This window comes from Seriola aureovittata, chromosome 12, assembly GCF_021018895.1.
Source record: "Seriola aureovittata isolate HTS-2021-v1 ecotype China chromosome 12, ASM2101889v1, whole genome shotgun sequence".
Lineage (NCBI taxonomy): Eukaryota > Metazoa > Chordata > Actinopteri > Carangiformes > Carangidae > Seriola > Seriola aureovittata.
In genome coordinates, this window is record NC_079375.1 from 11605055 (window position 1) to 11632665 (window position 27611).

A 27611-nucleotide genomic window follows, 5' to 3' on the forward strand; every position below is an offset into this window, starting at 1 on the left:
TGCGCACGGTGAAGGAGCCGCCAAGTGACGTCAGGAAATTTCTGTACGTACCTTTTGGTTGAGTTCAGCTTGTTGCTGTGATGGGAGGAGGAAACACATTAGCTAACTGTAATTAGTCAGGTGGTATTTTCCTCGTTATAGCTTTAAACTTTGATTTTAAAAACTTAACAAAATTGAGAGATAGAAAATATGGTAGTTTCGTAGATATGACAGCACAAATAAATTAATTAGAAAAGGAATTAACAATCAAATAGTGAACAAAACAGTTAAGAATGAATAAATATGCAAACATAGTAAAAAATAATACAAAATAATAAAATGCCAAACAATGCGATGCCTACATAGGCCTACATCTGCATGCATTCAAACCTGCATAAATACATACATTAAACTGCATGTTACAAAGTTATCATTAGCCTGCCTAAAGGCTACAGTGCCTGTGTCAAGTTTCTTGGCACAACTCATCAAGTATGTATTTCTCCCAACTATGGGTTTTCAAGTTATAACATATTCATCTGTTTGCAGCAATACAAAGTTGATGCACAGTTTATTCAAGTCTCTGAACATATGTTCAGAGATTTGAAGAAACTGTGCTAAGGTTCTCACCATAGGTGGTATAGCAGCGCCCTCTGTTGGGTGACATGATGAACAAACAGACAAAACAGAGGATCCCTGCTGGAAAGGTTATGGGGGGGGGGGGGGGGGTTGCCTGTTTTATTTTTTTATTTTAAAGTATAACTGACATTACTTAAACTCACATGCTTGAAAGTCCTTGCGGTTCTTCATGTTATATGATTACATTAAAAACTACTGATATTATGTATAAGAGAGAGTGGCAGGCATTTCTAAAATGTGAAACAAAAAATAGGAACTTCATCTTTTGGAAATCACAGTTAAAAAATTCATGCATGAGTCCAGCTGCCATTCTCTAGGGAGCAACTGACAGCAGGTCCTAAGCATTTCCTGTTCATCATTTGTTCATTCGCAGAACTGCAAGTCCAATCACAAGAGAAAAATAAAAGGGGTAAAAGTTGAGATGAGCTTTTAACTGTTGAAGCCAATCTCATCTTGTATAAGCCCCAAAGAAAGAAAAGAAAACGTCAAAGTGCCTATAATCATTATGGTATAAATCTCTGTGACATTAAGATAAACTTTAAAATGCAGTATGGTAGAAAAGATGATGAGCTTATGGTGACTGAACCTTACTAAATATCTATTTCTACAGGGGTTCAAGTGAGTTAGAGTGACCTCATTGGAGCTGGTATTCCTGCACCTTAAACATGTCATCACTAACAATCCTATTATTCATATGATAGATGATATTATGGAATGAGGGTAGCAAGACTTTTGCAACCATACAGAATAGCATAGAATAGATGAGGCAATCATAATAAACAATCATCACAAACACAAACACGTGAACCATAATAATTACAAATATTATTCAAAGTATCAGTACGTAGAACATTGAATTCCCACAGAGGAATGGCTGTCTCTAGCTTCAGTTTATTTTGCGGTAGTAAGGTGTAATGGAAACCAGTCTTACTCAGTTCAGAGTTGGGTGAGGAATTTTTAAAGCAAACTGATCCTGTGATCTGGTGTCATGATCGTTCACTTTGGAACTCAACCAAGGATGTTAAATATCTGTGCAATTGAGATGTCAAAGCCTTAAACGAAAACACAGGCATGCTGATGCTGTCGAGACATTAGTGATGACCATCTGACCTTTTCATGCAGCTCACAGAGGTGAAAGTGACAGCTACATTGGGTAATGAATGGAACAGCACTGTAAACTGGAGTAAAAGAATAGAATAGATTAAAATAGAATAGGCTAATAATGATTAAACACCAAGAACATCAGTAATCCATAGAATAGCATACAATTAAACAGAATCAGCCATTTGATTATAATCCAGAAATAAGAGCATCTATAACCCATATTGAACTATAGAATAGGCTAATTATGGTCCAGAACAAAGTGCATCTATAACCAATACTGGACTGTTATAATAGAATAGAATAGAATACATAGAATAGAATAGATAGAATAGAATAATTATGGTCCAGAACAAAATGCATCTATAACCCATATTAAACTGTTAGAATAGAATAGAATAGAATAATTATGGTCCAGAACAAAGTGTATCTATAACCCACTTGGAATAATTACTGAATAGAATATTCAAGGGAAATATTTTTGGAAATCTTAAAAATAAATGTTGATGACACTTTAAAAACTCTCGTACCTTTGATAGCATCTTTTTGGTGAGCTCATAACGTTTCCATTGTAACATCGGGAGCAGCAACATGTTGCCTTCAACAGTCTATGAACTCTTTGAATGCGCCTCGACAAAGCGCATGCGCAGTACTTGACATTTTGAAGTTGCTTCTCCGGGGTGTTTGAACAGGAAGGCGGACATGTTGGTCAGGCTGTGGGAGAAAATCAGGCACCGTCTGCTGTTTTTTTTTCCGAAAACTAACACACATCTAAACCCGATTTTTTAAGTCTTCGATCTGAGGGATGAAGAAGTTTGGACGGGAAACAGTCGACAGCCAGTGACAATGCACGGGATGCAGCGGAGGGACTGCAGTTAAACGCTGTAACGAGTCCGTGTTAAAAACTGGTCGAAATTTGAAAGAAGCAGAAGTTTTTTCCCCCACCACTTCTACTTTTGAGCTGTCAGATTCGTTTGTCGTTTTCTGCAGGGGCCTGGCACAGAAATGGGAACCGGCCTGGACTAACCATCCCACAATCTGTGCTTTTCTGAGAGACATTACATTTAAGTTTTAACAGCCTTTTGTTTGGATGCACCAACATTTTAAGCCCTTATCCTCAGTGGCATCCTGCGGAGGCTGACTAATCTGTCGCCGCATTTATCGTTTGCCTCTGAAGTTGTTTGTCACTCATACTGGGAAAACATCTTTCGACTCTGAACATGTGGCTAATGTATATTCGGTGCAACCTTAAACGTTTCATCGTCTGTGAAAGCTCGAGGAGAACGATGTATTTTCTGTGAAGTGCGCTGTAAAGTTCTCACGAAGAAAGGAACATTTGGCTAGCTAGCTACCGCTGGCTGCTAAAGCTAGCTAGCCAGCCTTCTGCCTCGCCAGTGAGCTGTTTTTGTTCATAACCCAACATCGGGACTGAGTTCAACAGCAAAAATGTCTGCTGGGCAAAGCATGGAGGCTCGATTTGAAAAAATCGATGCCATGTTGAAGGACCCAAAGTCAGAAGTAAATACGGATTGTCTTCTGGTAAGTTTGTAGCTTGCTAGCTGGCTAGGTAGCTAAGCGAGTCAGCCATTCTGGTTCAGTCTACTCCTTGGAGCAGAAATTCTTTCCGAGACCAACAAGTCGTCTCAATTCTCACTGAAGAAATGTGTTGATGTTGACTCCAACAGGCCAGTTTGGCTCACACACTTAACTCCAAACACCTGTGTACGTGTGAGTTCGTATATAAAGTAAGTTTAAGCGAAAATAACAACCAGCAGTTTGAAACCTCCGTTATCCTTCAGTCAGACACTGTATAAACTCGCAGACAAAAACAACGAAACTGTAATTGCTAGCATTAGGATTGCTATTTAACGGCGGTGTGCTGTCAGCTCTCATAGCCTGGCATCAATAAAAGGAGAGTAACTTATTTAAAAGCAATGGTAACTAAATAAGACTGACAGATGGCGACCGTCTTTCCGTCCTTCACAAAGACAGGCACACTTTGTCAGATTATTTTTTTGGAGCAGTCCAGGTAAAACAATTCGTGTTATTAAGTCCGATCAACTGAATTGGTTTCCTTGCCACCCACCACAAACTGATAATAGTTTGTGTCGTAACTGGTGTGCCTTTTAGATCATTAGGAAGTGGTTGTTTAGGTGTGTTGTTTTGTCTAGGTTTACTTATTGAAGGCTCATTTCTAGTGATAGGGTGCCTGCAAGCCTGTTGTAACCTGTAGGCCCCCAGCTGCATCAGTACACCTGTTGGTTGGAGTTTGCCCTGGCTGCTTCCTGTCTATGGGAGAGGACTCATGAAGTGACTCTCCTGTCTTGAGAAAAGAAGGCGTCTCCTGCCACGTGCTAAACCTTAAAGCAACACCTTCATAGCTTTTTATTACATGCAGCAATCCCAGGAACTGACTCAATGTGGAGTGGATGCCAAAGGGATGATGTTGTGTCAAGTGTTTGTTGATATCAGGAGCCTTTCAGCTTGGGTGATGGTGGCACTAAGTTTTTTCACAAGGAACTGGCTCTTTGTGACTCATGGGAAAAGTTTTGTTCAGATGTTTAGTGTAATTCAACCAAAATTCACATGGATTATAGGACAGAATATTTTGGCCTGAATGCCCAGGGACGGACATTGGCATTTACGTTGTTGTGTTTGCAGTAGGCCTAAGTTTTCGCCTAGAGTCCAAATAGTTCTGGATCTCTGTGTACAGTAGTTTCTTTGTAACTGTGTCAGGTGTTGTACACATAAGGTCATACTCCTTGTTTAATAATTCCTGTACCTTGCTTGTATGACATGGGATATGTTAGCAGGCAGATGGACTAACTAAGCAAAGGAACATTCGGGAAGCAATCTGTTTTGGGAAGGGGGCTTGTCCTAAAACTCCACCCACACCTAACCTAACCCTAACCCAACTTGGAGTGTTTGTGTATTGGCTGCTGTAGATAGCTGTCTTTTCAGAAGAAAACTTGCTTAGTCTCCATGACCTCCCATCCTGTTGCAGAAAGAGGCAATTAAACTCACCTAAAAGTGCACACGTTCTGCATTTTTAATGGCAAAAAGCTGTGGGGACTGTTCCTGCTGGCAGCCACACACACAAGGGTGTTGTTTCTCCTTTTCCCCCTCTCTGCAATCTCCCCTGATCAATGAATGGAGGCCTTTTGCTGAGGCTCTCTCTGCCACCATGCAACTCCACCCACAGCTTAATAAAATTCCATGCTAATCAAATAACCTCTTGTCTTTGACTGGCCTGGAGTTCCCTGTGTGTCCCAAAGCCATTCTGCACGTCTGGAGAGAGTTGAGACCAGGCAGGCAGCCCTGAGGTAGCTGGGTGTGGGCTCTGCTCTCTACCCATAAACCAAAATTATGTGGACTGAAGACTCATGTTTCTGAAGGCCGTGAATCAGGACATTTAACTCATAAAGCAGCCAGCATGCTTGGGTATGAGTAATAGGTTCCATCAGAATGCACAATGCAGGCCTTTTACTGGCCATGTTTCTGTACCTGGGTCTTGAACTGGAATTGCTTTCTGTCTGAAGTATAGCACTGTTGGGTTTCCACTTTTTTTCCCCATAGAACCCTGAGCTGTGTTGTGTGATGGTGACACTTGGACTGCACCTTACCACTCAGCTCTCAGCTGGCCTATCGAGCGCTGTATTCCAACCCTGTCGCCCTTATCTTCACCCAGTAAATAAATCCTGCTTGGAGAGAAGAGCACCTTATCTGGATGGGCTGCCCCCTCGCCAGTCATTGTGCTCTAGGCAGGCTTCTGAGAGCCAATCTGAACAGACAGAATTCCTGACATTGTGATGTGAGAGCTCACTGACAGTAAGGGACTGAGCATTGCCCATATATGCTTTACCGCTGGCAACCATCAATAGCTTCGATCAAATGATTTTATTAGTTTATGTGTCTGGATTGAACATCCTCACCTCTGAACGTTAGCGTGGAGGAAGTGGTGTGTTCGTCAGTCTGTGAAAACATTGAATTTCCTAGTTGCTTTTGCGTTTGATCCTAAAGTGCCATGGTCTGTTCATCATTTGGTAAATTAGAATGGTTGAGTTGATATGTTAGAACTTGTTTTGCATGGGCTTTGCCTCTATATGAGATATATAAAGGCTTCCTGGCACAGTCTTTGTTCTTACTTTTACACTTGGGGTGCATTAGCTTCCCTGTGTTTTGATCCCTCTTTCATCTACTATTTGGACTCTAAATCTGTAATAAGGGTAATTACAGGAAACTGCAAGGCCAGTAAACCAGATTTGTAGGCAGTGATTGCTGCATGTACATGTTAGGTTTGGGGCTCTTATTTTGAAGTGATTTATAATATGAGTTGAATAAGCTAAATCAACAACATTGTTAATACTGGAGTTTGTGTAGTAGACTGCTTTGATGAAAAAAGGCAAAATTAGCTTTGATGAGTCCATGCATGGTTTAACATTTTGCGCTATTACAGTGTTACAGTAATAAGATAATTTACAGAGGAAAAAACACAAGCGTGTTATTAAATGAATTTGATAATGAATATGTTTTGCAGGTTAACACTCTCAGTAACTATCGCTCAAATTAGATTTCATCCCACAACAGTATCTGTGTTGATTGATTGAAAGAAGTGCTTATTATTATTTATGTGAATGTAACTGATTAATGGTGCCATGTGGCAAAGAAGCTGTAGAGTAAAAACTTGCTCGTGAGAAATGTTTTACTTGGTATTATTTATGTCTTTGTTTTTTTTCACCTCTAATTATGGTTGCATTGCCACAGTTGGACTATGGCATGGTTTCCATTTCAAGCAAATTTCAGCCCAGTTCTCAGAGTTTAGGTATTCAAAGGAAACGATCATATAGCAAAACCAGGGTCTGCAAATGCGGCTGACAGGCAGAGAGGCAGTTTTGAGTCAGAACTGCTTTGGAACTGAGCCTTGAGACAGATTTGAAGGACCATTTTACTGACATACTTCCTAATTGCCTTGCACAGTCAGTCTGCTGAGGCCCAATTTGAGTAACAGCCAGAGCACAGTCAATCCTTGTCTTGTCAATCCTTGAGTCCCTGCCCTTGTCTCAGTGACCTTTGCCTTTAATGGACAAACCCTACCTGCAAAGTGTTGTCTGCACTGATAATGCAGCTAAAGTCTGTATTGGTTGTAGACATAGAGACGGACTGTCAACACTACATCATATTTTTATTTTTACAGGGTTAATCCAGTAGTTCTTACTTGACACTATATATAACACAACACATACACGTATATACAGCACAACGATTTTGTAAAATCACATCATTCAACATAATTTTCTATGACTTGTTAATTTAGAGTGCTGCAAGAGATCATAAATTATCATTATTTAAACAACCATATTTGTCGTTTTCTATGTTTAGCTTGTTATGTTGTGTACTGTGTACAACTTGCTCATACACTACATCATTTGTGATCAGTTAATAAAGCATAGAATAAGATTTTGGGTTGATTTACCTTCCAGGCAGCCATTTTTTCAGGTTATGCCAGTACAGTCCAGTCACCTGCTTCTACTTTGCTTTGTCTTTGTTCTTCATGGTCATTCAAAACGAAGAGTGTGCAGCATGATGACCTTTTAATGCTAAATTCAGATATAGCATATATAGCATTTATATAGCATGTATTTGTAGAACATTTTATGATAATTGGGGCAAATATGTTGCCAGGAGACACTTACTTTGAAACTTACCTGAATCTTCGATGTGCCAGCATCCTTGAATGCACCACCATTTTTATTTGCAAATGGCCCTTGCTTACGGCTATGTTATTCCCTGCAAGGGTAATGTAACTGACAAAAAGTAAAAGTAACTACATTTTCATGGTGGTGAAGCACCTGCTTCATATGTGTTTCATGTCTCTACAAGTTGATTTTCATGGCGTGCTGCCTGGAAGCAACAACAACACGCTAATAACTTTTTGTATGCTTTGGAAAATTGACAGGAGTTACGCAAGCTCTATGTAATTTGTGGTTAATTGGCTAAAATATGGAAACTCACTAGCTTGGTCTTATTAATGATGAATTACATATCCTTGGGGCGAAAAGCATGTATTTGTAGTAACGGTTATAGTCAGCATTTAATCCATCCCTATTGTCATAAAGGTTCGGGGCTGCCAGTCGTAAACTGCTCTCCTCAGCTATTCATCTATGGGAACAACAATTGGCTGAGCTGTTTGTAGCTCTGCATTCCCTCAACTGACTGATTATGTGCAGGGATGCATACTAAAATGATCCAGTCTTTTAATAACGGAACGCTTTTTTTCCTTTGATTCACCCACTGAACTTTACAGCCTTTGCTTTTCTTTCATCTCGTTTCTTGAGGGCTACAAGGCCAGTTGGTTTGTCCCATTTACAAAGGACTCTGTGACCCCTGTCCAGTGAAGATGGTCGAAGTGAGCTGAGTCGAGTGTTTAATAAGATGCTTATTTGTCGGGCTGAGGTCATAAATCTTGGGCAGTGGAGGCAAGATAGCAGAGTTTCGCTTGAGAAGCCAGAGCTCAGTCAGTGGAAACACGTGAGTGCTCGCCACTGTTGGAATAACTCAATTATATTTTGACATGAAAGCATTTGTGACAGTGATTCTCGCTCACTGGGACTTCATAAGGAAATGGAATGCCCCTGTTTTGCCACCCCTGGGTTCACTGTCACTGCTGTTTATCCAGTGGAGTTGTTAGTTAGGCAGTCTTTCTAGGTAAGTGGGATTTCCTGTCAGTAGATATTATGTGCAGCAGGAGTGTGCAAAAGGAGTCAAGGTTTATTTAAAAAAAAAAAAAAAAAAAAAAAGCTTGAATCTCTCACCGGTGGGTTCCAAAGTGTACAATATTAATAAACACCAGAGCAGATGGATATGTATTCCCCTAAGTTTACATTTCTACCTCAAGGCCTGTACCTGGAAGTTAGTAGTGAGGAAGTGTTGCGGTATTTCATGCTCTGAATGGCTTCATTGGTTTGTATGATCACATTTGTGTTTACATGGGTGCAGCCTTCGATGGAACTGCCTTTATTTGCATGTCGAGCTGAATGGCTGTGTGCACATTTGCTCACATGTGGAAAGCATATTGTCTTGAAGAGGTGGCAGAAAAGGAAGTGAGAAGTAGGGCTTGACTTAGGCCAGTCCACATGCCTTGTGCTGGCATGCAGAAAGGGATGATGTGGCTGAGTCTCCAATGGAAATTTTAACTCAGACTTTTAATGTCTGGAAAAGAGCTTGTGTGTTTTTTGTGTGTGGATTTCTCTCCCCTAAAGTTTAAAGAAATAATTGCCATATGTAATGTCAACCACTGGCTTTGTGTGTTTTGTATAACTATACATTTTTTTTTTATCATGATTACCACATTTCATTAATAGGGTGATGAGATGGTTTTTCATATTATTATTTAGTAATCCCAGGGATGTGTCGCCCTCTGCCTGAAGCAGCATCAGCAGAAATAGGATAACATGGAGCCCTGCAAGCTCTGGTTTGTTTTCCCAGCCATTTTTTTTCCCAAGACTGCCACATAATGAAACATAGCCTGTGGACTGCTACCGCCCAGTGCTTGTTGCAATGAGTGAATCATATGCACGGTTTTACTCTGTCTCTAGTAGGACATTGTTAGATAATTGTGTGTGTTCAATTTTTAAAAGCACATATTCTCACTGGCTCTTTAAATTTGATTAAGATTGTCATAAGATTGTTGATTCAAGGCTGTCCCTACAGTGTATGAGCATATCTCTCTGCCTGAAGAACTACAGCCACATGCATTTAGAGTTTAAATGCTTTGTGTGTTACTTTTTTATCTGCACCACTACAGCATTTTTTCCCCTATTTTGTGTTGTACATTTTAATCATTGATGGCTTTTTGTTTTCTTCTCTTTGCGTGGAAACTCCTGAGCGACTGGAAATTTCAGAGCTGCAGGAGAAGTGCTTATCTAGGAACAGTTTCACCTCTGGAAACTACTCTGAATTACTAGCTTAGAAAGAGCTTTGTCACTGATCTCGGACCATTATTCTCATATTTGTTAGCGTAGCCTGGGGCAGATTTTTTTTTTGGGCTGAGCCATGTTGGTGCAACTGGCTGCTCCATCTGAGTGGTTTGATAGCTAAACCCAAACAGAGGCAGATGATGTTTGGTCGCTAACCTATAACTTTGATGATCACAAATCAGACACCAGAGTTAACTTATGTTTCATATTTATGCATTGAACCTGATGGCCGTGTGTGTGTGTGTGTGTGTGTGTGTGTGTGTGTGTGTGTGTGTGTGTGTGTGTGTTGATTTTTAAACAAAATGTAGATGTAAAAACAAACATAGAGGACTCTTGATATTGCAGATAAATGTACTGGTACACCAGTGTGTGAGGCATTCAGGTAAACCTCTGTATGGTTGTCCGATTTGACGACACTTAGTTTGTAATGATATAAATTTACTGATATGATTTTCTCGTGTGTATGTGGATCTGTATGATTTTTTTTTTTCTATCAGCGCCAGGTATTAAATATGCAAGTTAGGCAAAACTGATACTTTTTTTTTATTTTTCATTTTTTTATCCTTCAATGGTTTCTCAATTGATTTTCCAAAAAAATGATCATATCACAAAAATGAGATATATCATCATAAAGGATTTTATATATATATCGTTCACTCCTAACACCTCCGTGTCTCTGAATGCAATTGCCCCTAATATCTTGACACGGCCCCTCTTTCCACTAGGATAGCTGGTAGACACCACAGCAGATATACAAACTTGGAGCAATTGCTGCTCACACAATTGCTAATTTAATCTTTATTCCTTATTCCTTCAATCAGTTGTGCTCTATTTACCAGTTGAATTTGCAGTTTTATTTTATGCATTGCTGATTTTTTTTTTTTTTTTTTGATTACTATACCTGGTTCTTTTGTCACTCTGGTGTTTCAGTAGAGGACTCTGAGCATGCCTGTCTTCCGATTTTCTTTGTTTTTTCCTTCATTTGTTCTCCTATTGGACTAGCCTGCCCCACATGTACCAGCCCTCCACTCCCTGCTCCTTTCCGTCATAGTGTTAAGCCCTAGTACTGATTGAAAATAAGGCTCACTATGTGACTCTGTACTTGGGATGGATTTTTTTTCCTCTCCCTTCCTTCACTTTTTGTTGAGAACTTGTTTGGCCACATACCTAAAATAGCTCTCTGACGTGTACAGTCCTGTTAAGGAATGTTACTGTGGCTGTCCAGAGTTCTCTGCGGCAGGAAGTTATGCAAACGTGCATTGCTGAGCACAGAGCCTTGTGATTAGGGTCCTGAAGGACTCAGTTCTTCAGCGTTTTTTTTTTCCATTGCAGGCTGGCTGGAGTCTGTGTGGCCAACAAGGCCCCTTTTTTCTCTCAGCCTTAGGTCTGTCTTGTGTAAATGCTCCCTCCTGAAAGTTGATGAGCAAATGATGACTGTAGGCTCTGCCATGTGCGCTGATCACAGCCTATCCTCTCCTTAATTTCCCACATTCTGTCTCTGTGAATGCCTACGTTGCTTTTGTTCTTCCCACCAGCCATTCTTCACCTCCCATTTTTACTTTCTCCCCTCCCACCTGCTTTTTTCCCTGCTTCCACCCATCCCGCAGGGCGTCTACTGCTTTTATGTCTCATAGAGGGGTGGGGTGGGGAGTGTGGGGGGCATTGCCCTGACCTCTTCTGCTGAGCAGAAGCAACAGAGTTACTTAAGAGGATTCCTTGCCTTGTCTGAGCTGCTGATTCACCATGTGTCATCATTGTTTTGCTCAGAGATGCAAAAAGAAATCTGTCATCATTTCATAGAAGACCACTCACAATGTGGGAATGACAAGATTCTTGCTATGATAGTGAGTGCAGAGATTATGTAGCCAATGTCAAAAGGTAACATTAACATGTAACAGTAACATTTGTGAGCAACTAATGTTTGCCCCTGGTATTTGAATAAATAAAATGCAGGTTAGCTGACCTCTGACTGTGTCAGAAAATGCTAATTTATAACATCTGGCTCACCCCTGCTAGAGGGAATGCACAACAGTATTTTGCGTTCAAGTGTTTGTGTGCCCATCTTGTTTCAGCCATTCTGGATTATAGACGATTAGATTAAATCCTGCCAGTGGCACTTATGCTCCTGCTGAGCCTGAGGCAAGATTGCCTATACTGTATGTTTGTTTACAGCTCTTGAAATTCCAGTCTTGTAGCTGTCGCATCATAATTTGAAATGGGTATTTATGCACGGTCCTTTTCAAGTCTATTTAATGACAGCATCATTTTTCACCCTGTTATAGCAACGTATAGGAACAATACTATTCGAGTTGTCATGAAAGGGATTCTAATGAGGGTCAGGAGCTGGTGAGGTGGGAGTAACTTCAGTGGGTGTTGCAGCCCTGTATTGTAAAGTACACAGTCGGCCTTACTGTATGGTTATTGTAAGGCACCACCCTGTTGCCTCAGTCATCAAAAGCTACTTAGTTCCTCCAGTTGCTTTTATTAGAAACTTGGTGATCAGGGTGGGAAATTCAGCCTCTGGTCACTCAACCAGTAGGACTGGTGGTTGTTTAAAATCTTCTGAAGCGCCCTCCTGTTCACATTGTCCATGCTACTTTACTGGCCTCATAGTTTTCTAGTAGTATAGCTGATGAGTGCATTTCTGATCAGCAGCTGACTCAAACACCCCGGACGTATCAGCCTTTCTCAGCATGCATATGCTCACGTGAACTTTGAACTACATGGCTATCAATAACCTAACAAAAGAACCAGATATGCTTTGCTTAGTTCTTTTGTTTTGTTACAGTAAATGATGCCACAGCCTCTAATAGAAACACACATGAACGCTTGAGTTATCAGCATGAATTTAAGAAAAAATCTGCCGACACCTAAATAGGTTTACAACAATTTGATTTTAATTTAAATTGATCTTAGTATTGCCCATCGCAGGCATCATGCAAGACATAATTCAAAGCTCCTTTTCATAAACAAGCATCCTTTGATTTCCCTCCCTGGATCTCTTATTAATCACTTAAAAAAAAAAAAAACAGTTAATGCCTATAGTAGGACTGAAATCTGGTTATTTGTAACAAACTTAAACCCTTCTAGATTTTATTAATGTAATTCAGGCTGGAAGCCCACTGCTTGGTCTGCGCAGAAGTCTCAGCTCAAAGCTGCTCAACAGAGACCAGTAGCCCGACAGGACACTATGCTTGCATTTTCCATGTTGTTCGGGATGTTGTTGGAGTAGTAAACACTGTGTGGATGTGTTTGCCTCCTTGTTAACCCTTCTCCTCTCCCCTCAGGATGGCTTGGATGCGCTGGTGTACGACCTTGACTTCCCTGCCCTGAGGAAAAACAAGAGCATTGACAACTTTTTGAATAGATGTAAGTAGATCGCGTCGTGCTTTTCTCCTTATGTCCTGCTTTAATGCTGATCTCTCCGTGTCTTTCACTTTAACCATTTGTGTTTACAGACCCTTGTTACATGTGGGTACAAGCCTAGGCTCAGAAAAGAAAACTGTTTTTGGGTCACGGCCTTTATGTAGGCTTGGACACAATAGGTGTCTGCTGTTTAGTGTCCCCAACAAAGGGGCTTTCATAAATGGCTGGTGACCCACATGATGCTGATCGTGATGGCTTCTCTTTTTCTCAGTGTGCTCAAATTAGGGAATCCCCATAACTATGTTGCAGGCAAAACAAAAAAGTATCAATCGAAGGCTGAGAGTGAGGCTAAACCTTTCCTTAACAGATCTGGTGTAACTGCCCAATTCTCATTTACATTTCAAGGAAATGGCAGCTATCATGTTACAGTGTTTATTGCGGGACTTGTTCTTGTAAATCCAGGAATGTCTGAGGTGGGGGCAAAGAACCACTGTTATATCTCAGGGATATACGTGTTTAATTTCCTGAATTATCCATAGACAAACATATAATTTAGCAAAACACCAATAACCAAACATATGCTTACTCTCCTTGCCTCCTTTGGTTCTATCTCTTGTTATAACCCAAAAATATTCTCCCTCTCACGTTCTCCCTGGCAGGTTTTGCAGCCTTCTGTATCACTTTTCATTTTCCTTGGTTTGTCTTCATAGTCCGCCTGCAAAGAAACACTCCTCACAGATCTATTCAGAAAGATTAATATTTATGTGCAGTAAGGATCAGGTAGTGATTTCTCACATGGGGAAATGATTGGCACTCTGTATGCTGTGGAAGTGCACAGCTTTTTGTACGGGCCTTTCTCACTGTCCCCACAACAGCAGATATGCATTAAGCCTATTAAAACCCTGCGCTTTTTTACTAGCAACGCATAGAATAAATTAATTTGATATAAGTTGATATGGTCACCAAACCAGCGATTACAACCTGCCTTGTAAGATGTAGTTGCGAGAAAATTGTCAAGTTGTGTCTGAGCAGGACTTTTAATGGTTTGAGGAAAACTAGAATTCAGTGCTCCATATTTGCATATCAATCCAAGCTACTGTAAACCCTTGGGCAAAAACTGCCATTAGGTATCTCCTCAATTACGCTTGGTACTGTACTTTTGTGTATAACACCCAAGAGTTGGAAATGCAATGATGGATATGGATGGACTAATGGACTGGCTGTCTTGTGAGACACTGGCCCTCAGTTGCATGCATTGCCTGAAGGGCTCTTTACTTGGAACTCTCTCCTCCATGTATTGTGCTTTGCACCCTGATCGTATCAGCTGATTGCTCCACTGTATATATGCTGGGACCTACTGGAAATAATCCTCCTCCACACACAGCAACATGAAATGCTATTTGTACCATTTCTAAACATGGTTCATAAGTCTTTTTGGTCCTCTGGGATTTTTCCAGTAAGGATCGTGATCCCGGGAACCACTGCACAGAGTGGAAATGACTCACTCTCAAATGTTCTTATTCTAATAGCTCAGGGCTTACTTTTTTATTTTTAGATCGATTGAACTTGGATGCCCCTGCAACCCCCTTTTCCATGCATTCCCGTGCCAGTTGTGACCCATGTGAATTGAAAATTATCCCCCTAGTCCAGCTATGACCAAATTTGGCTGAACAGTGAAAGCTATCTCCCCTAGGGGAACTAATGTTGTTACATCAGCAAGAGGTCTGTTCTGTTTGCCAACACACTGCATGTTCCTATGAAAGTCGTCCTCTGTTTTATGTAGATATTAAATGACACCTAATGATGCGAGATGATAAAATCAAGGCGGAACTGAGTGGGAGGGTGATCTTGCATACAAAATGTAACCACTAGAATCTGCATTGTAATAACACAAATGACAAAATAGAACCCATCATCTGCAAGCTCTCTCAGGCACCTTATGCTGTATTAAGTTGACGTCACTGATCTAGCCAACTGTAACTTTGGCTGTGATGCTTCGGTGCACAAGGCTCAGGATAAGACTCCTCTTAAAGGTCAAAAGGCAGTGACTTAAGCAGAGCATAGATCCCTGCATTGATTCTATTTACTGTAACATCTGTCTTTGCTTGTTTTGCTTATTTTTCCAGACAAGGAAACCATTAGTAAAATCCGTGATCTACGCATGAAAGCAGAAGACTATGAGGTGGTTAAAGTTATTGGGAGGGGTGCATTTGGAGAGGTGCAGTTGGTAAGAGTCTTTTTTGTTTCTTTTTTCTTTTTTTTGGTAAATAACACTGTCTACAAACCTCTACTATAGTCAGTATTTATTTATTGGTTCAAAAATAATATATAATTTCTTATGCACTGCTTTAAAACAACTTGTGAGATCTTGAGTAAGTCTGACTTGATTGTCACCTCATCATCTTTTCCAGGTAAGACATAGAGCCACATGTAAAGTATACGCCATGAAGCTGCTCAGCAAGTTTGAGATGATCAAGAGGTCGGACTCTGCTTTCTTCTGGGAGGAGAGGGACATCATGGCTTTTGCCAACAGCTCATGGGTGGTGCAGGTGAGATGTGATAAGAATATTTAACCTAGTTTATAGTTTTATATTAAATCCAGCCTCATGTGAGTCTGAACCTAATTAGTCACTTTTCTTTGATATTTGTTATTTTTCACCAATCATTTCTCACTTTCTTTGTTTGTTCCGCAGCTCTTTTTCGCTTTCCAAGATGATCGCTACCTCTATATGGTGATGGAATACATGCCTGGGGGTGACTTGGTTAACTTGATGAGCAACTATGACGTCCCAGAGAAGTGGGCCCGCTTTTACACAGCTGAGGTGGTGCTGGCTCTGGATGGGATCCACTCCATGGGCTTCATTCACAGGTAGAAGAATACTTCTAGCTTCTCCTTGTTGTGTTTGTTGGTCTTGGTTTTGAAATTGGCTCCAGTCAAACACACAGATGTGATACATTTCTAATGGAACTGTTGTTTCTTACCTCTGTGAGGCACTCCTTAAGTTTTTATTCTGTTTGGAACAGCCCCTGAAGCCTCGTACAAAGGGAATGTGTAAAATCATTTAGCTTTTATGGTCCTTGACGACTGTGAGATATGCTGGAGGCTCCGGAAGGTGTGGTGGCAACCTATGATCTAAGGGAACCATTGTAATAAGCAGGAAGTAGTCCAGGGACAGAGGCACTGTTTTTAGCATGAATGCTAGCTGCTAGTGTTCTAACTATAGGTCTCATGGTACATTACTACTTGTTTTCACAACTGCGACTCATTTACTTGGGCGCAAAATTCCCTCTGAATTTATGCTATAAACCAAAAAATAACACTTTTCTTCTTCTCTACCTGAATCTGTGAGAGGCTTTTGAATGAACTGTTCTCTCATTCCTGTTGTTTTCTTTCAGCAATGATTTAAAGGAGATTTAAACTGTCTATTAGAGTTGTTTTCATTCAGTTTCATTCCACGATGGTGGTCGTGGATCTGTTGTATCTCTTGGAGAACTAGGGGCATTAATCTCTGGACTAGGTGGCACCACATTTATATGATATTATGTCTCTACACAACAGCCATAAAATATTTTTCCCCCCTTTTATTAAATGGTTACTGATATTATTCTGCACAATAAGCTCTGTGCACAGCTGCCGTGGTGGAAAGATTCACACTTTGACAGTTGTATTAAACAGTTCTCTGCTGTTTTCCCATTAGCTTGCTGAAAGTTGTAGCGAAAGGAAATTTCAAGAGCACATAAATTCTGCTCCCTCAGTTCCCAGCTCCCTTCATACCTCATTACATCTGACCTATCGCTGCAGTGGACTGTAGCACCTTCAGACAGCTCTGATTTGGAGAGCTGTTTTCCCAAATGCTCTAACCTTAACTGCACACAAACACTCCTGCAAAGTGCTTCAGTTCTTGATATATGCTTGAGTTTGATGTATTGTGTATATGTGTTTGATATGATGCATATTTTTTACTTTTTGCAGGGACGTGAAACCTGATAACATGTTGCTAGACAAGGCAGGCCATTTAAAACTGGCAGATTTTGGGACCTGCATGAAAATGAACAAGGTATCACAATATCATCAGTATAAGTTTGCTTTATGATTAACATCTCTCCAGTTATTTTGATTGACTCCTTATTCCAGCAGAATATTTTTAATGTTTTTTTCCCTCCCCTCAGGATGGTATGGTACGATGCGACACAGCAGTGGGAACTCCGGACTACATTTCACCTGAGGTACTGAAATCCCAAGGAGGAGATGGCTATTATGGCAGAGAGTGTGACTGGTGGTCAGTGGGAGTGTTCCTGTACGAAATGCTAGTTGGTGAGTTTCTGAAAAAGTCAACAATTTGGGGTTAATTTTATAATTTTACCAATTATAAGTTTACTAATAATGTGGAGTATATGCTCTTTTTTATAAATCATAACAAAAACCCTTGATCATTTTTACCTTTCACTTACAATATAAAATATAAAAATGATTTATTTTTATTGTCTTGATTAAATTTCCTGTGGACACATCAGTAACCACCGACTCTTGTTGGTCTTGTGTTGTGCACAGGCGACACTCCTTTCTATGCAGACTCACTGGTGGGGACCTATAGCAAAATTATGAACCACAAGAACGCCCTGACCTTCCCTGAAGACAGCGACATCTCCAACGATGCCAAGAATCTCATCTGTGCTTTCCTGACTGACAGGTTAGAGAACCACAGAATAAGTGCTGGATCATTGAAGAGGGTCCTTATCTGTAGAGCCTGTCTTTGTTTAGGTGCTAAGTGTTTTCTGGTGTAGAGGAGCCTCTGTGGAAAGAATCCTGATAGAAATGTTCATACTACCAAAGAAGCTGTGCCTTTTTGTGTCAAGAAGAGATATCCCTGCTTTCTTCTACTACTATTTTTAAAATCACTCTCTCTCTCACACACACACACACACACACACACACACACACACACGCACACGGATGAAAGTTCTCCGCCGCGGTGCTGGGGCTGTTAAGATAAGATAATAGATCAAAAATAGATAATTATATGTCTACTGCATATTCACATAGCGAGAATATGGCTGTATATGTATGTGTACAGACATAAGGAATCCTATATTTTGTATTAATAAAGTAGACCTGCTTTATTCATAAAAACCTTTGTTTACACGCTGGCTCAGCGAAGTGTGCACGTGGCTGTGCTACTTTTAAAAGCACTTTTTGCTTTCATATCATGGTTGCGATCTTTTGGACTAATTTGGCAATCATTTAACAGTAGGCCTATCAGGCCACATCCGCTGTTTAGAGACCGACAGAGGAACAAGTGTTGAAAAGTTTGAAAGATATGCATATCGGATATTGTTTATGGCTTTGGTTTATGACTTGGATACAATTACCAGACTGCGGTCTCTGACTGAGGAAAGGGTGAGTTCGGCCATTTGAACCTTTCAAGTCAACTGTCAAGATTCACATTTAGAATTTATTAGATTTGGTTTTCTTGTCTTTCTGGAACGCTACAGCCGTCATCTGTCTGGCTTGTAGCCTACAGCTCGCTAGGCTATGTTTTTAGCATCATATGACCAAAGTATCTCTAATTTCGGGCACAGAAATTGTCCTGGATTTAAACTCTGCACATAGAACTGTTGAAATTATAAAGTATTAAACTAAGCCTGTTCTCTCTGACCTCTACAGGGAAGTCCGGCTTGGCCGTAACGGTGTTGATGAGATCAAGAGGCATCCTTTCTTCAAGAACGACCAGTGGACATGGGATAACATCAGAGAAAGTGAGAACATTTTTCACCGCTAAGGCCACCGATTACTTTCACACCTCCCATGTCTGCTCCCTGTTATTTCAATCATGCAGCCTGCGTTCATGTTTTCCATTTGACCTACTACAGACAGTTGCAGGAAATTCTTGTAGACGAGCCATTCATTCAGCATCCTATCCAAGACTAAACGTGATTCCTGCTCAGAGTAATAATTGGCAGCGCAGCGTTTTTGAGGCCAACAACAGGGGAAGCAGTTCAATGCAAATGTTAATGCGCTGGGATTGACATTGGAGCAGAGAGAGATTAGAAATGTAGAGCTAAATCCAGTAGCTAGAGTCAGTCCTTTAGTGGCTTTATATTTAATACTTCACTAGGCTGAAGTCAGCACTTTGGTGTTGGCCACCCCTGTCGTTCCACTGGCTGATCAGCTCTGCTAGCTGGCTGGTTTCCCTTGTTTTAAAGAGAGTTTCAAAAGAGATCTGTGATCCAGCAAAACTCTGCAGAGAAAACTGAAACATTGGTTTCTGTCTTTTATCTGTCCCAGATAATCTAACTCAAAATGCAGCAATGATGGATACAAAAAAAAAGATTTCTACTTATCTATTTACAGTGATAGTGGTGGGAGGGAGAAAAATAGTCAATGTCAAAAATATATAATAAACCTGAGCATTTTCAAGGCCTAATGTGATCATACAAGTTAAGGGTATACTTGTATCTATCATTGCAGTTTGATTGAATGATGAAGAATGAACATTAACTGATCTTACTTAAATTATAGGCTTATTTTACTGCTGTGATCACTGATGTGAACTTTAACAGCATCAGAGAACATTAATAACATAGATTTCAGTGCCGTTCAGAGATGGTCCGCGTATTTGAAGAGCTTCAGTTGTTTTGAATCTTTATTTTGAGGCTTTTGCATCATGTACTGTACCTTTAACACACAGAACAAACTGTACTGAACTGTGAAGGCCCTATTTTTTCCTGTATCATCATGAATCTTCCATCTCCTTGTGCCACGTGCAGCGGCTGCTCCAGTAGTGCCTGAGCTGAGCAGTGACATTGACACCAGTAACTTTGACGACATTGAGGAGGATCGGGGAGAGGAGGAGACCTTTCCCATACCAAAGGCCTTTGTGGGCAACCAGCTCCCCTTCGTGGGCTTCACTTACTACAGCAATCAGCAGTAAGTCTGCCAGATACTGCTGCACACCATGTCCAGGCCTATACTTTGTAATTTATTGAAGAAATAGTGGCAGTTTTAAGTTTTTTTGTGGAGAAGAGGTTTTAATTTATTTGTTGTAGTTATAAAAAAAAAAGTGTTCTTCTTCCAGCCTTTTGCGCGGCTCCACCACCACAAAGACCAGTGACAAACGTAGCAGCTCCACGAAGGAAGACAAGAGTCATGTGAGTAGAAGACCACAGTTTTTAAGAAAAAGTATTCTTAAGAAGAAGTAGACTATTTACCAATTTTCCATCTTGATCATGCATTCAAATGGTCTGTTTCTGTGTAGCTGGAAAACCTGCAGAAACGAATCTACCATCTGGAGGAGCAGCTCCACGGTGAGATGCAGCTGAAGGATGAGTTGGAGCAGAAATGCAGGTATGCAACCGGGTCATTTATTCATACACAAAAAGGTTTACTTAGTCAAACTAAAGACCTGATGCAAATTCTTTGGTTTCTGAGACAGGTTGATAAACAAGGGTGTTATAGGGAGATGGGAAGGAGCATTGAGGCTTAATGAGAACCTGTATAAAAAGTAAAATTGTGATATCTGTAAAATACAAAAAGGGCCACAGATAAATTGTCATCACTATTTTATTATAGAGAGGAAACCAGACTTTCATGTACCCTCCAAAGTACTTGTTTTAAGAGACATTCAATGTTGTTAAGCATTTTTTTCTCAAACTCTTCTTCTAGGACGTCAAACACCAAGATCGACAAGATCATGAAAGAACTGGATGAAGAGGTGAAATTCTAACACCTTTTTTTTTTTTTTTTTCTCTCTCAATTTTTAAATTTTAATTTCATGATAGTAGCAGCTTTGCAATTATATCCATATAAAGAAAACGTACACTGAAGCTACAGCTTTAATGTTTTGGTAAATTGAGTAGATGACTGTTTACAATCAGAGGCTAAGGATTAAGGATTGGTTTGTGCCTGCCACATGATAGCTACTTTGTTGTTCCTTGCCACAGGCAAACCTTAGGAAGAGTGCAGAGGCCAGCGTGTCTCTGCTGGAGAAGGACAAGATCATGCTGCAGCACAGATTCACCGAGTACCAAAGAAAAGCTGACCAAGAGGCGGAGAAGAGACGCAATTTGGAGAATGAGGGTAAAGTTTGAACATAGTTTAATTACATGGTAATGCATTCATCCTCTCAGTGTCATTTGATCTGGCCAAGACGGATGTCCCAAATGGATTACTTGGTATCCTGGTGTGAACCCCCCCCCACTTTGCTCGCTGCTAGCTACAGATCTAGTTAAGTGCTAAACCATGCACATGTCTCTCTGAATTTCACATTGACTTTCTACAGTAGATAGCACTAAGTGGATTAACAAGGTGGGAGCTACTAAAATTGAAGACGTGATATACTGTGCACACAATTTAACATCATTTTAATCAGGAATTTGCAGTTGTTATTTTGTTTGGCTTTGAAATAGGACTGTAAATGAAGCCCTGTCTAATTCATTTCCTGTCTGATTATTTCTAGTGTCAACTTTAAAGGAGCAGCTTGAAGATATGAGGAAGATCAGCCAGAACTCGCAGGCCTCCAATGACAAGATTGCCCAGTTGCAGAATCAGGTACAGAACACATGCACATGGAGGGTTTTCCCTGCCATTATAAGTCTTCACTGCAGATCCTAGACATTTTTGCAAAGGGCCTAAACCCAATGAACGGAAATAACTATGCTCACAGTTCTCAACTGCTCTGGACAGAAAGGATTGGCCCCTAATATGGCGCTAAGTATGTATGTTTGTTTCTGAAACTTTCGTTCAAACAAACTGGGGTTTGTTTAATATATCAGGACTAGATGTGTTCAGTCATTACAGCAGATATTCTTTTTAGAACGGAGAGAGAACCAGTGTAACTATGGTCTCTCTCAGAGCATTATGGGTTAGTGAGTTTTCCAGTCTGACTATAGTGAATCTTTCTGGGTCAATCAACCTTTAAAAGTGTTTCGTTAGTCCAATTTAACTCGCAGGAGTCTCCGGTGGCCGATGTAACATGTTGTAACAGAGGAAATAAATTCATGATGAGTGAGAACGAGTTCTTAGCTTCTCCTCTTCACTGCAGAACTGAGCCAAGGAGAAAATCTGTCCAACAGCCAAGAATTACGTCAGTCACAGATGATGAACTCAAAAAGACTGAAGTCTGAAAAATGTTAATGTCAGTGAAAATAATTAGGCGAGAGGAATGAGAGGGAGAGGAGAATAGACTCGCTACAGTAACTCAGTCAGCTGACTTGTGGCCACAGGGAAAGTGAGCTGCCTGCAGACGTCCAACCGAACAAATATTTTGGGAAACAGCCAAATGCTGTTACGCTGTCAGATGGCTATGGATGGATGAGAAAATTGGAGTTTGTATCCATTCAGTACAAGTCTTTTCTGCCAGTGCTATTAACTGTGGCGCACACTGCGATCACTCACAAAAATATTGAAGGATTACTCAAGGACCTAGTGCTCACTTCATCAGTGAGCATATTTATTTCACTGTTCTTCTTGCTTAATGTCTGAGTGTACTGTGAAAAACAACCAGCGTTGTGTCTTTATAAATATTTTAATGATAATGGTCCAAAATGATGAGATATTATATTTTTACAATGCACGATATCCAAACGCCCCGACAGCGCTTTGGCTCACCAGAAACCTTTGGTAAACCCTGACGTGCACAGACGCAGACAATGCATTTGGCTTCATCCCTTCTCAACCTCTCTATTATGATTGGCAGCTGGAGGAGGCCAATGACCTGCTGCGTGCAGAGTCGGACACGGCAGCAAGACTGAGGAAGAGCCACACAGAGATGGCAAAGTCAATGAGCCAGTTGGAGAGTTTGAACCGTGAGCTGCAGGAGAGGAGCCGCGCAGCCGACGGTGAGAAGGCCCAGCTGGAGAAGGACCTTCTGCTCGTTCAGAGCACCCTGGACTCGGAGAGGAGGAACTACAGCCAGGGATCAGAGGAGATCAGGGAGCTGCAAGGTGACCCACTGACACACAAATGATGACACTGACACATGCAAATCAAATCACTTCAAAACACTTCCAAAAAAAAACACGCTTAACCAGTTTTATGTTGTAAAATCTGATTTTGATGTTTATCACAACAGAGTAAAAAGCTGACTTTAAAGACAAAGCCATGCAGGGGTGTATAAAATACAAACTCTATGTGGTTCCAAATCACTCTTGAAGACTAATAATCTCACTCTCATTCAGACATGTGAGACAGCCGCATAAATAGAAGCACTGACAGCAGCCAAATCCATCTCTGGCTTATCCCTCAGCTGTTTATCTTTTAATGGGAAACAAGATTTGAAAGTTATTTGGGGTGGAGGGATACTGAACTCATTTTAAGTCAAACTGTATGTCAAAGAAATATGACACAGACTGAAACTATGAAATATGGCTTTAAAAAAAAACAAACAAATTTTTTCCACTGAAAATACCAACTTGTCATAAATCATGATTCTGACTGTTTGTCTTTATCTTTTGATTCTCAGCGAGGATGGCAGGGCTGCAAGAGGATAACAAAAACTTGAAGCTCAGCCTCTCCAAAGTGGAGGCAGAACGTAAACAAGCCCAGGAGAGGAGCAATAACCTGGAGAAGGTATACACAAGAAGCAGCAGTAGTAGGATTCATGCAATTTTAAGAATTGCTGTTATTTTAAATGAGACAAATGGAGAGTGGTGTGTTCAGATTGCTTCATGTTTGCCTGGTTGTGACCCCCCCCCACAACAGGAAAAGAACAACCTGGAGATAGACCTGAACTACAAACTGAAGACCTTACAGCAGCGTCTGGAGCAGGAACAGACTGAGCACAGGGTGACGCGGGCACAGCTCACTGACAAATACGAGTCTATTGAAGAAGCCAAATCAGCTGCCATGAATGGTATGCCAGTCCTATGTCAGAGCATGCCCTACTCATTCTTTTTCACCATGCTTTGATCCCTTTTCTCTTTCTCTCTACAATCCTACTTTGCCTTCTCTCTCTTTCTTAATTTTTATTGCCTTTCCACCGTTATTTAACGTCTTCCTCACTCCATCACCTTCTTCCTGCTTTGTCTTTTCTTTTCTACAATCTGATCAGACTCAGCGCCTGGGGCTGTTTGGGTGGGAGGAATTCAAGGAGTGTCAGTCAGCCAGTCAGCGTGTCAGGGCATTGCCTCATTGCATATTAAAGCTGGACTCTAAAGCAGTTTTTGCAGTAGAATGATGATCTGTCCAGGTGATTTCCTGCCTTTCACATAGTGTATACTGCAAGAGACTCCAGCTTCTTCTCGTCAAATTTCTTCCATGCTGATGTTCTTCCATCCTTGTCCATGTTTACAAGTTCTGAATATTTTAAAAGGTTCAAATCACACTGTTAGTTTACAGAACACAAGGTTCTTTTGAAACAAACGGAGCTCAGAACATGTGGTTGGTAAAAGAAAATAAAGAGAAAATTAGTTAGAAAATGTGCTTTAGCTGCTAATAATCAGATTTTGTGTTAATCCAATTGTCACATTTATTCAAAGTGATACTCGGAGATTGATAAAAGATCAGAACACACAGTGTTCTTCTATATACTCATTGAACATGGAAGGGAACTTACAAATTTGGTAGATATTGGACAGATGCAATGGTCAGGGGGATTCAGGATTACCAAGCATCCAGAGCATTTAAATTATAATACAAGATGTTCAGTTTGCTTGATATTGTGTCAGGTGGCAGTAGGACAGAGTTGACTGTTAGTCTTTCATTTTGCTTCTCCAGCTGTTCAGCAGAAGATGTCTGAGGAGAATGGAGCGAGGATGAGAGCTGAGAGCCGGGTAGTGGAGGTGGAGAAGCAGTGCTCAATGCTAGAGTTTGACCTCAAGCAGTCTGTGCAGAAGATGGAGCAACTGATGAAGCAAAAGGAAAGGCTGGAGGATGAGGTAAGTGATCCCTCTCACCTTTATAATATTCAGTTATATCAAAGAAAAGATGCTTGTGTATGGCATGTGTGCGAAACCTCACCTCTCTTATGTCTTCCTCCTCCTCCTCCAGGTGAAGAATCTGCGGATACAGGGCGAGCAGGAGTCGAGCAAGCGTGTCCTGGCTCAGAATGACTTGAAGAGCCGCACGCAGGAGGTGGACCGTCTTAGATGTTCGGAGAAGCAGCTCAAACAGGAGATCAACACAGCACTAGAGAGTAAACGCTCGCTGGAGTTCCAGCTGGCACAGCTGACCAAGTAAGTGGTCTTTCTGCATGTTAAAAAAAAAAATATATATATATATTGTTCATCCACTTCTTACATTGCACCAGACATAGTCTAGTTTAATGTGCATAAAATAACCCTTCTAGGTTTTCTAGGAAAATAGGAACATTTGAGGTTACCTGTGATATTGTGCCAGTTGTTATTATTACTCTCAAACAAACTGGCAGCAACTCCAGCCAGGAGATCTACTTTTCTGTTATTGTTGCACTGCCCAGTAATGCTCTTTGGAAGTCGGGGCGTAAATTGCTCTACAATTGACTGCTATTTTCAAATAGGTGCTATTATTCCAGCTTAGGGGGTGACTATGCCAAAGCTGTTCTGTGACCGTGTTTACACCACAGGATTAAGGTTTACTCTGAGTCCAGCTCCATCCACTCTGTGGCTAATCCTCTGGCGAGCAGAGCAGCCAGTGCTGCTGGGTTGTGCTTTTAGTTGCACTCACAACAGCGGCTGACTTTTTAGAGTCTGGCTTTGTTTGCCTGGCTAAAGAGTGTTGCATAGAAACACGTGAGAGTGTAAAGTTAGTCAGATGCATGGATTTAATGAAGTTACCTCATGTTTTTTTCTGATGATTTGTTACCAGACAATACAGAGGCAACGAGGGACAGATGAGGGAACTTCAGGACCAGCTTGAGGCCGAACAGTATTTTTCTGTAAGTACAAGTCTCTCAGTCCCCCACTGCCTCTGCCCACTTTATTCAGTGTAAACGCTGTGGTCTAAATTAACCTGTCTGTCCTCCCTCAGACGCTTTACAAAACTCAGGTCAAGGAGCTAAAAGAGGAGATTGAGGAAAGGAACCGGCAGGTACAAGAGGCTAATAAAAAGGTGCATGAGTTGTGCAGTGAAAGGTAAGAAACTGAATTCTCTTCATGCACACTGCAGCCATGCGACTAATAGATTTAACCATCCAAATATTCATAATTGACCAGCTAATGTTTTAATGCTCTGTTGTTTGTTTAAATTTTTGTTGTTGTCTGATGTCCGACGACGAGGATTTTATTTAACTAACGTATAAAATTTGTTTCGTCCTGGACAAAGGGACTCCCTGTCTGCCCAGCTTGATCTGACGGTGACCAAGGCCGAGTCAGAGCAGCTTGCTCGGGCGCTTCAGGAGGAACAGTACTTTGAGCTCAGCCAGGAGAACAAGAAGGCGGTGACTAGACATAAGCAGGAGATCGGGGAAAAGGAGGCTACCATTGCACGAGTGAGGAAAACCTTAAGTGTCTCTCCAACTTATTATGCCCCTCCACCATGACAACGTTTTGCAGATACAAGATACAATATTAATCAGTTTTTTAATCAGGAAAATAAATAAATTTCACATTTCTGTGCAGCTTGAAGAATCCAATAAAACTCTGACCAAAGATGTGGAGAACCTCAGCAAAGAGAAGTCTGATTTGAATGAGAAGCTTCATATTCAGGATGAAGGTACCACACCTTTGTTGGCCTTTATGTTTCCCTGCTATATTGTAACTCTGCTATTGTACGAGCTTGACTGTCTTTTCCTTGACAGAGTATGCAGCTCAGAAGGAGGAGATTGCAAATACAATCAAGGCCACCTATGAGAAGGTCCTCAACACTGAGCGCACACTGAAGACTCAGGTAAAGATGGACCTTTTCAGTCCAGACGGTGAACACTGGTAATGCATGTGAGGAATGGTGGCTGATCTATCTCCCTCGATCTGTCAGGCGGTGAACAAGCTGGCAGAGATCATGAACCGCAAGGACATGAAGCTGGACCAGAAGAAGAAGGGCAGCACTGCCGACCTCCGGAAGAAGGAGAAGGAGAACCGCAAGCTTCAGCTAGATCTTAACCAGGAGAAGGAGAAGTTTAACCACATGGCCATCAAGTATCAGAAGGAGTTGAGCGAGATGCAAGCGGTAAGTCGCCTCAGGGTGCTGGAGGCTAGAATAATTATGTAGGACCCCCCCCGCGCCCCCTGATTTTAACCAAAATCTCTTCACTTTCCCGGCAAAAGCAACTGGCAGAAGAATGCACATATCGCAACGAGCTGCAGATGCAGCTGGACAGCAAGGAGAGCGACATTGAGCAGCTTCGAGAGAAACTGAACGACCTGCAACAGCGCATGGATAACTCAAGTGTCACCAGTTTGCAGACGGATGAGACAGACAGCAACATCGCAGGTAAGGTCACCACCACGGACACCGCTGCTTCCACTAACACAAATCTCAACCACAGGATTCCTCCGCAGCTAAAAAGTCTTGGAAATGAATTTTAGTAGTATCTTCACAGTTAGGAAATGGCCATACTTTTATATTCCTCTTCGTATATTGCTGTAATGTAGTGTGTTAGGATTTCTTTTATTACCTCTTTGAGAGATGCTACCTTTTTG

The 27611-nt window shown here is 41.1% G+C and overlaps 1 protein-coding gene across 3 annotated transcripts in view; it reads left to right on the plus strand.

Moving 5' to 3' along the window:
* The first annotated feature begins 2386 nt into the window (after positions 1-2386).
* Positions 2387-27611, plus strand: part of rock1 (Rho-associated, coiled-coil containing protein kinase 1) — a 30868-nt gene continuing 5643 nt past the window's right edge. The window contains exons 1-27 of one of the 3 annotated variants that reach the window (XM_056391268.1): positions 2387-3255; positions 12980-13061; positions 15185-15285; positions 15470-15607; positions 15752-15927; positions 17032-17116; positions 17229-17373; positions 17611-17749; positions 18724-18815; positions 19827-19986; positions 20135-20207; positions 20315-20403; positions 20722-20770; positions 21000-21135; positions 21515-21606; positions 22754-23000; positions 23519-23625; positions 23758-23908; positions 24772-24932; positions 25045-25229; positions 25840-25909; positions 26002-26105; positions 26296-26461; positions 26592-26685; positions 26771-26859; positions 26947-27138; positions 27237-27402. In XM_056391268.1, the coding sequence (XP_056247243.1) occupies positions 3163-3255; positions 12980-13061; positions 15185-15285; positions 15470-15607; positions 15752-15927; positions 17032-17116; positions 17229-17373; positions 17611-17749; positions 18724-18815; positions 19827-19986; positions 20135-20207; positions 20315-20403; positions 20722-20770; positions 21000-21135; positions 21515-21606; positions 22754-23000; positions 23519-23625; positions 23758-23908; positions 24772-24932; positions 25045-25229; positions 25840-25909; positions 26002-26105; positions 26296-26461; positions 26592-26685; positions 26771-26859; positions 26947-27138; positions 27237-27402 (3382 nt within the window). In that variant the 5' untranslated portion in view covers positions 2387-3162. The remainder of the gene's footprint in view (positions 3256-12979; positions 13062-15184; positions 15286-15469; positions 15608-15751; positions 15928-17031; positions 17117-17228; positions 17374-17610; positions 17750-18723; positions 18816-19826; positions 19987-20134; positions 20208-20314; positions 20404-20721; positions 20771-20999; positions 21136-21514; positions 21607-22753; positions 23001-23518; positions 23626-23757; positions 23909-24771; positions 24933-25044; positions 25230-25839; positions 25910-26001; positions 26106-26295; positions 26462-26591; positions 26686-26770; positions 26860-26946; positions 27139-27236; positions 27403-27611) is intronic. The other 2 variants (XM_056391266.1, XM_056391267.1) reach the window with 2 other exon arrangements.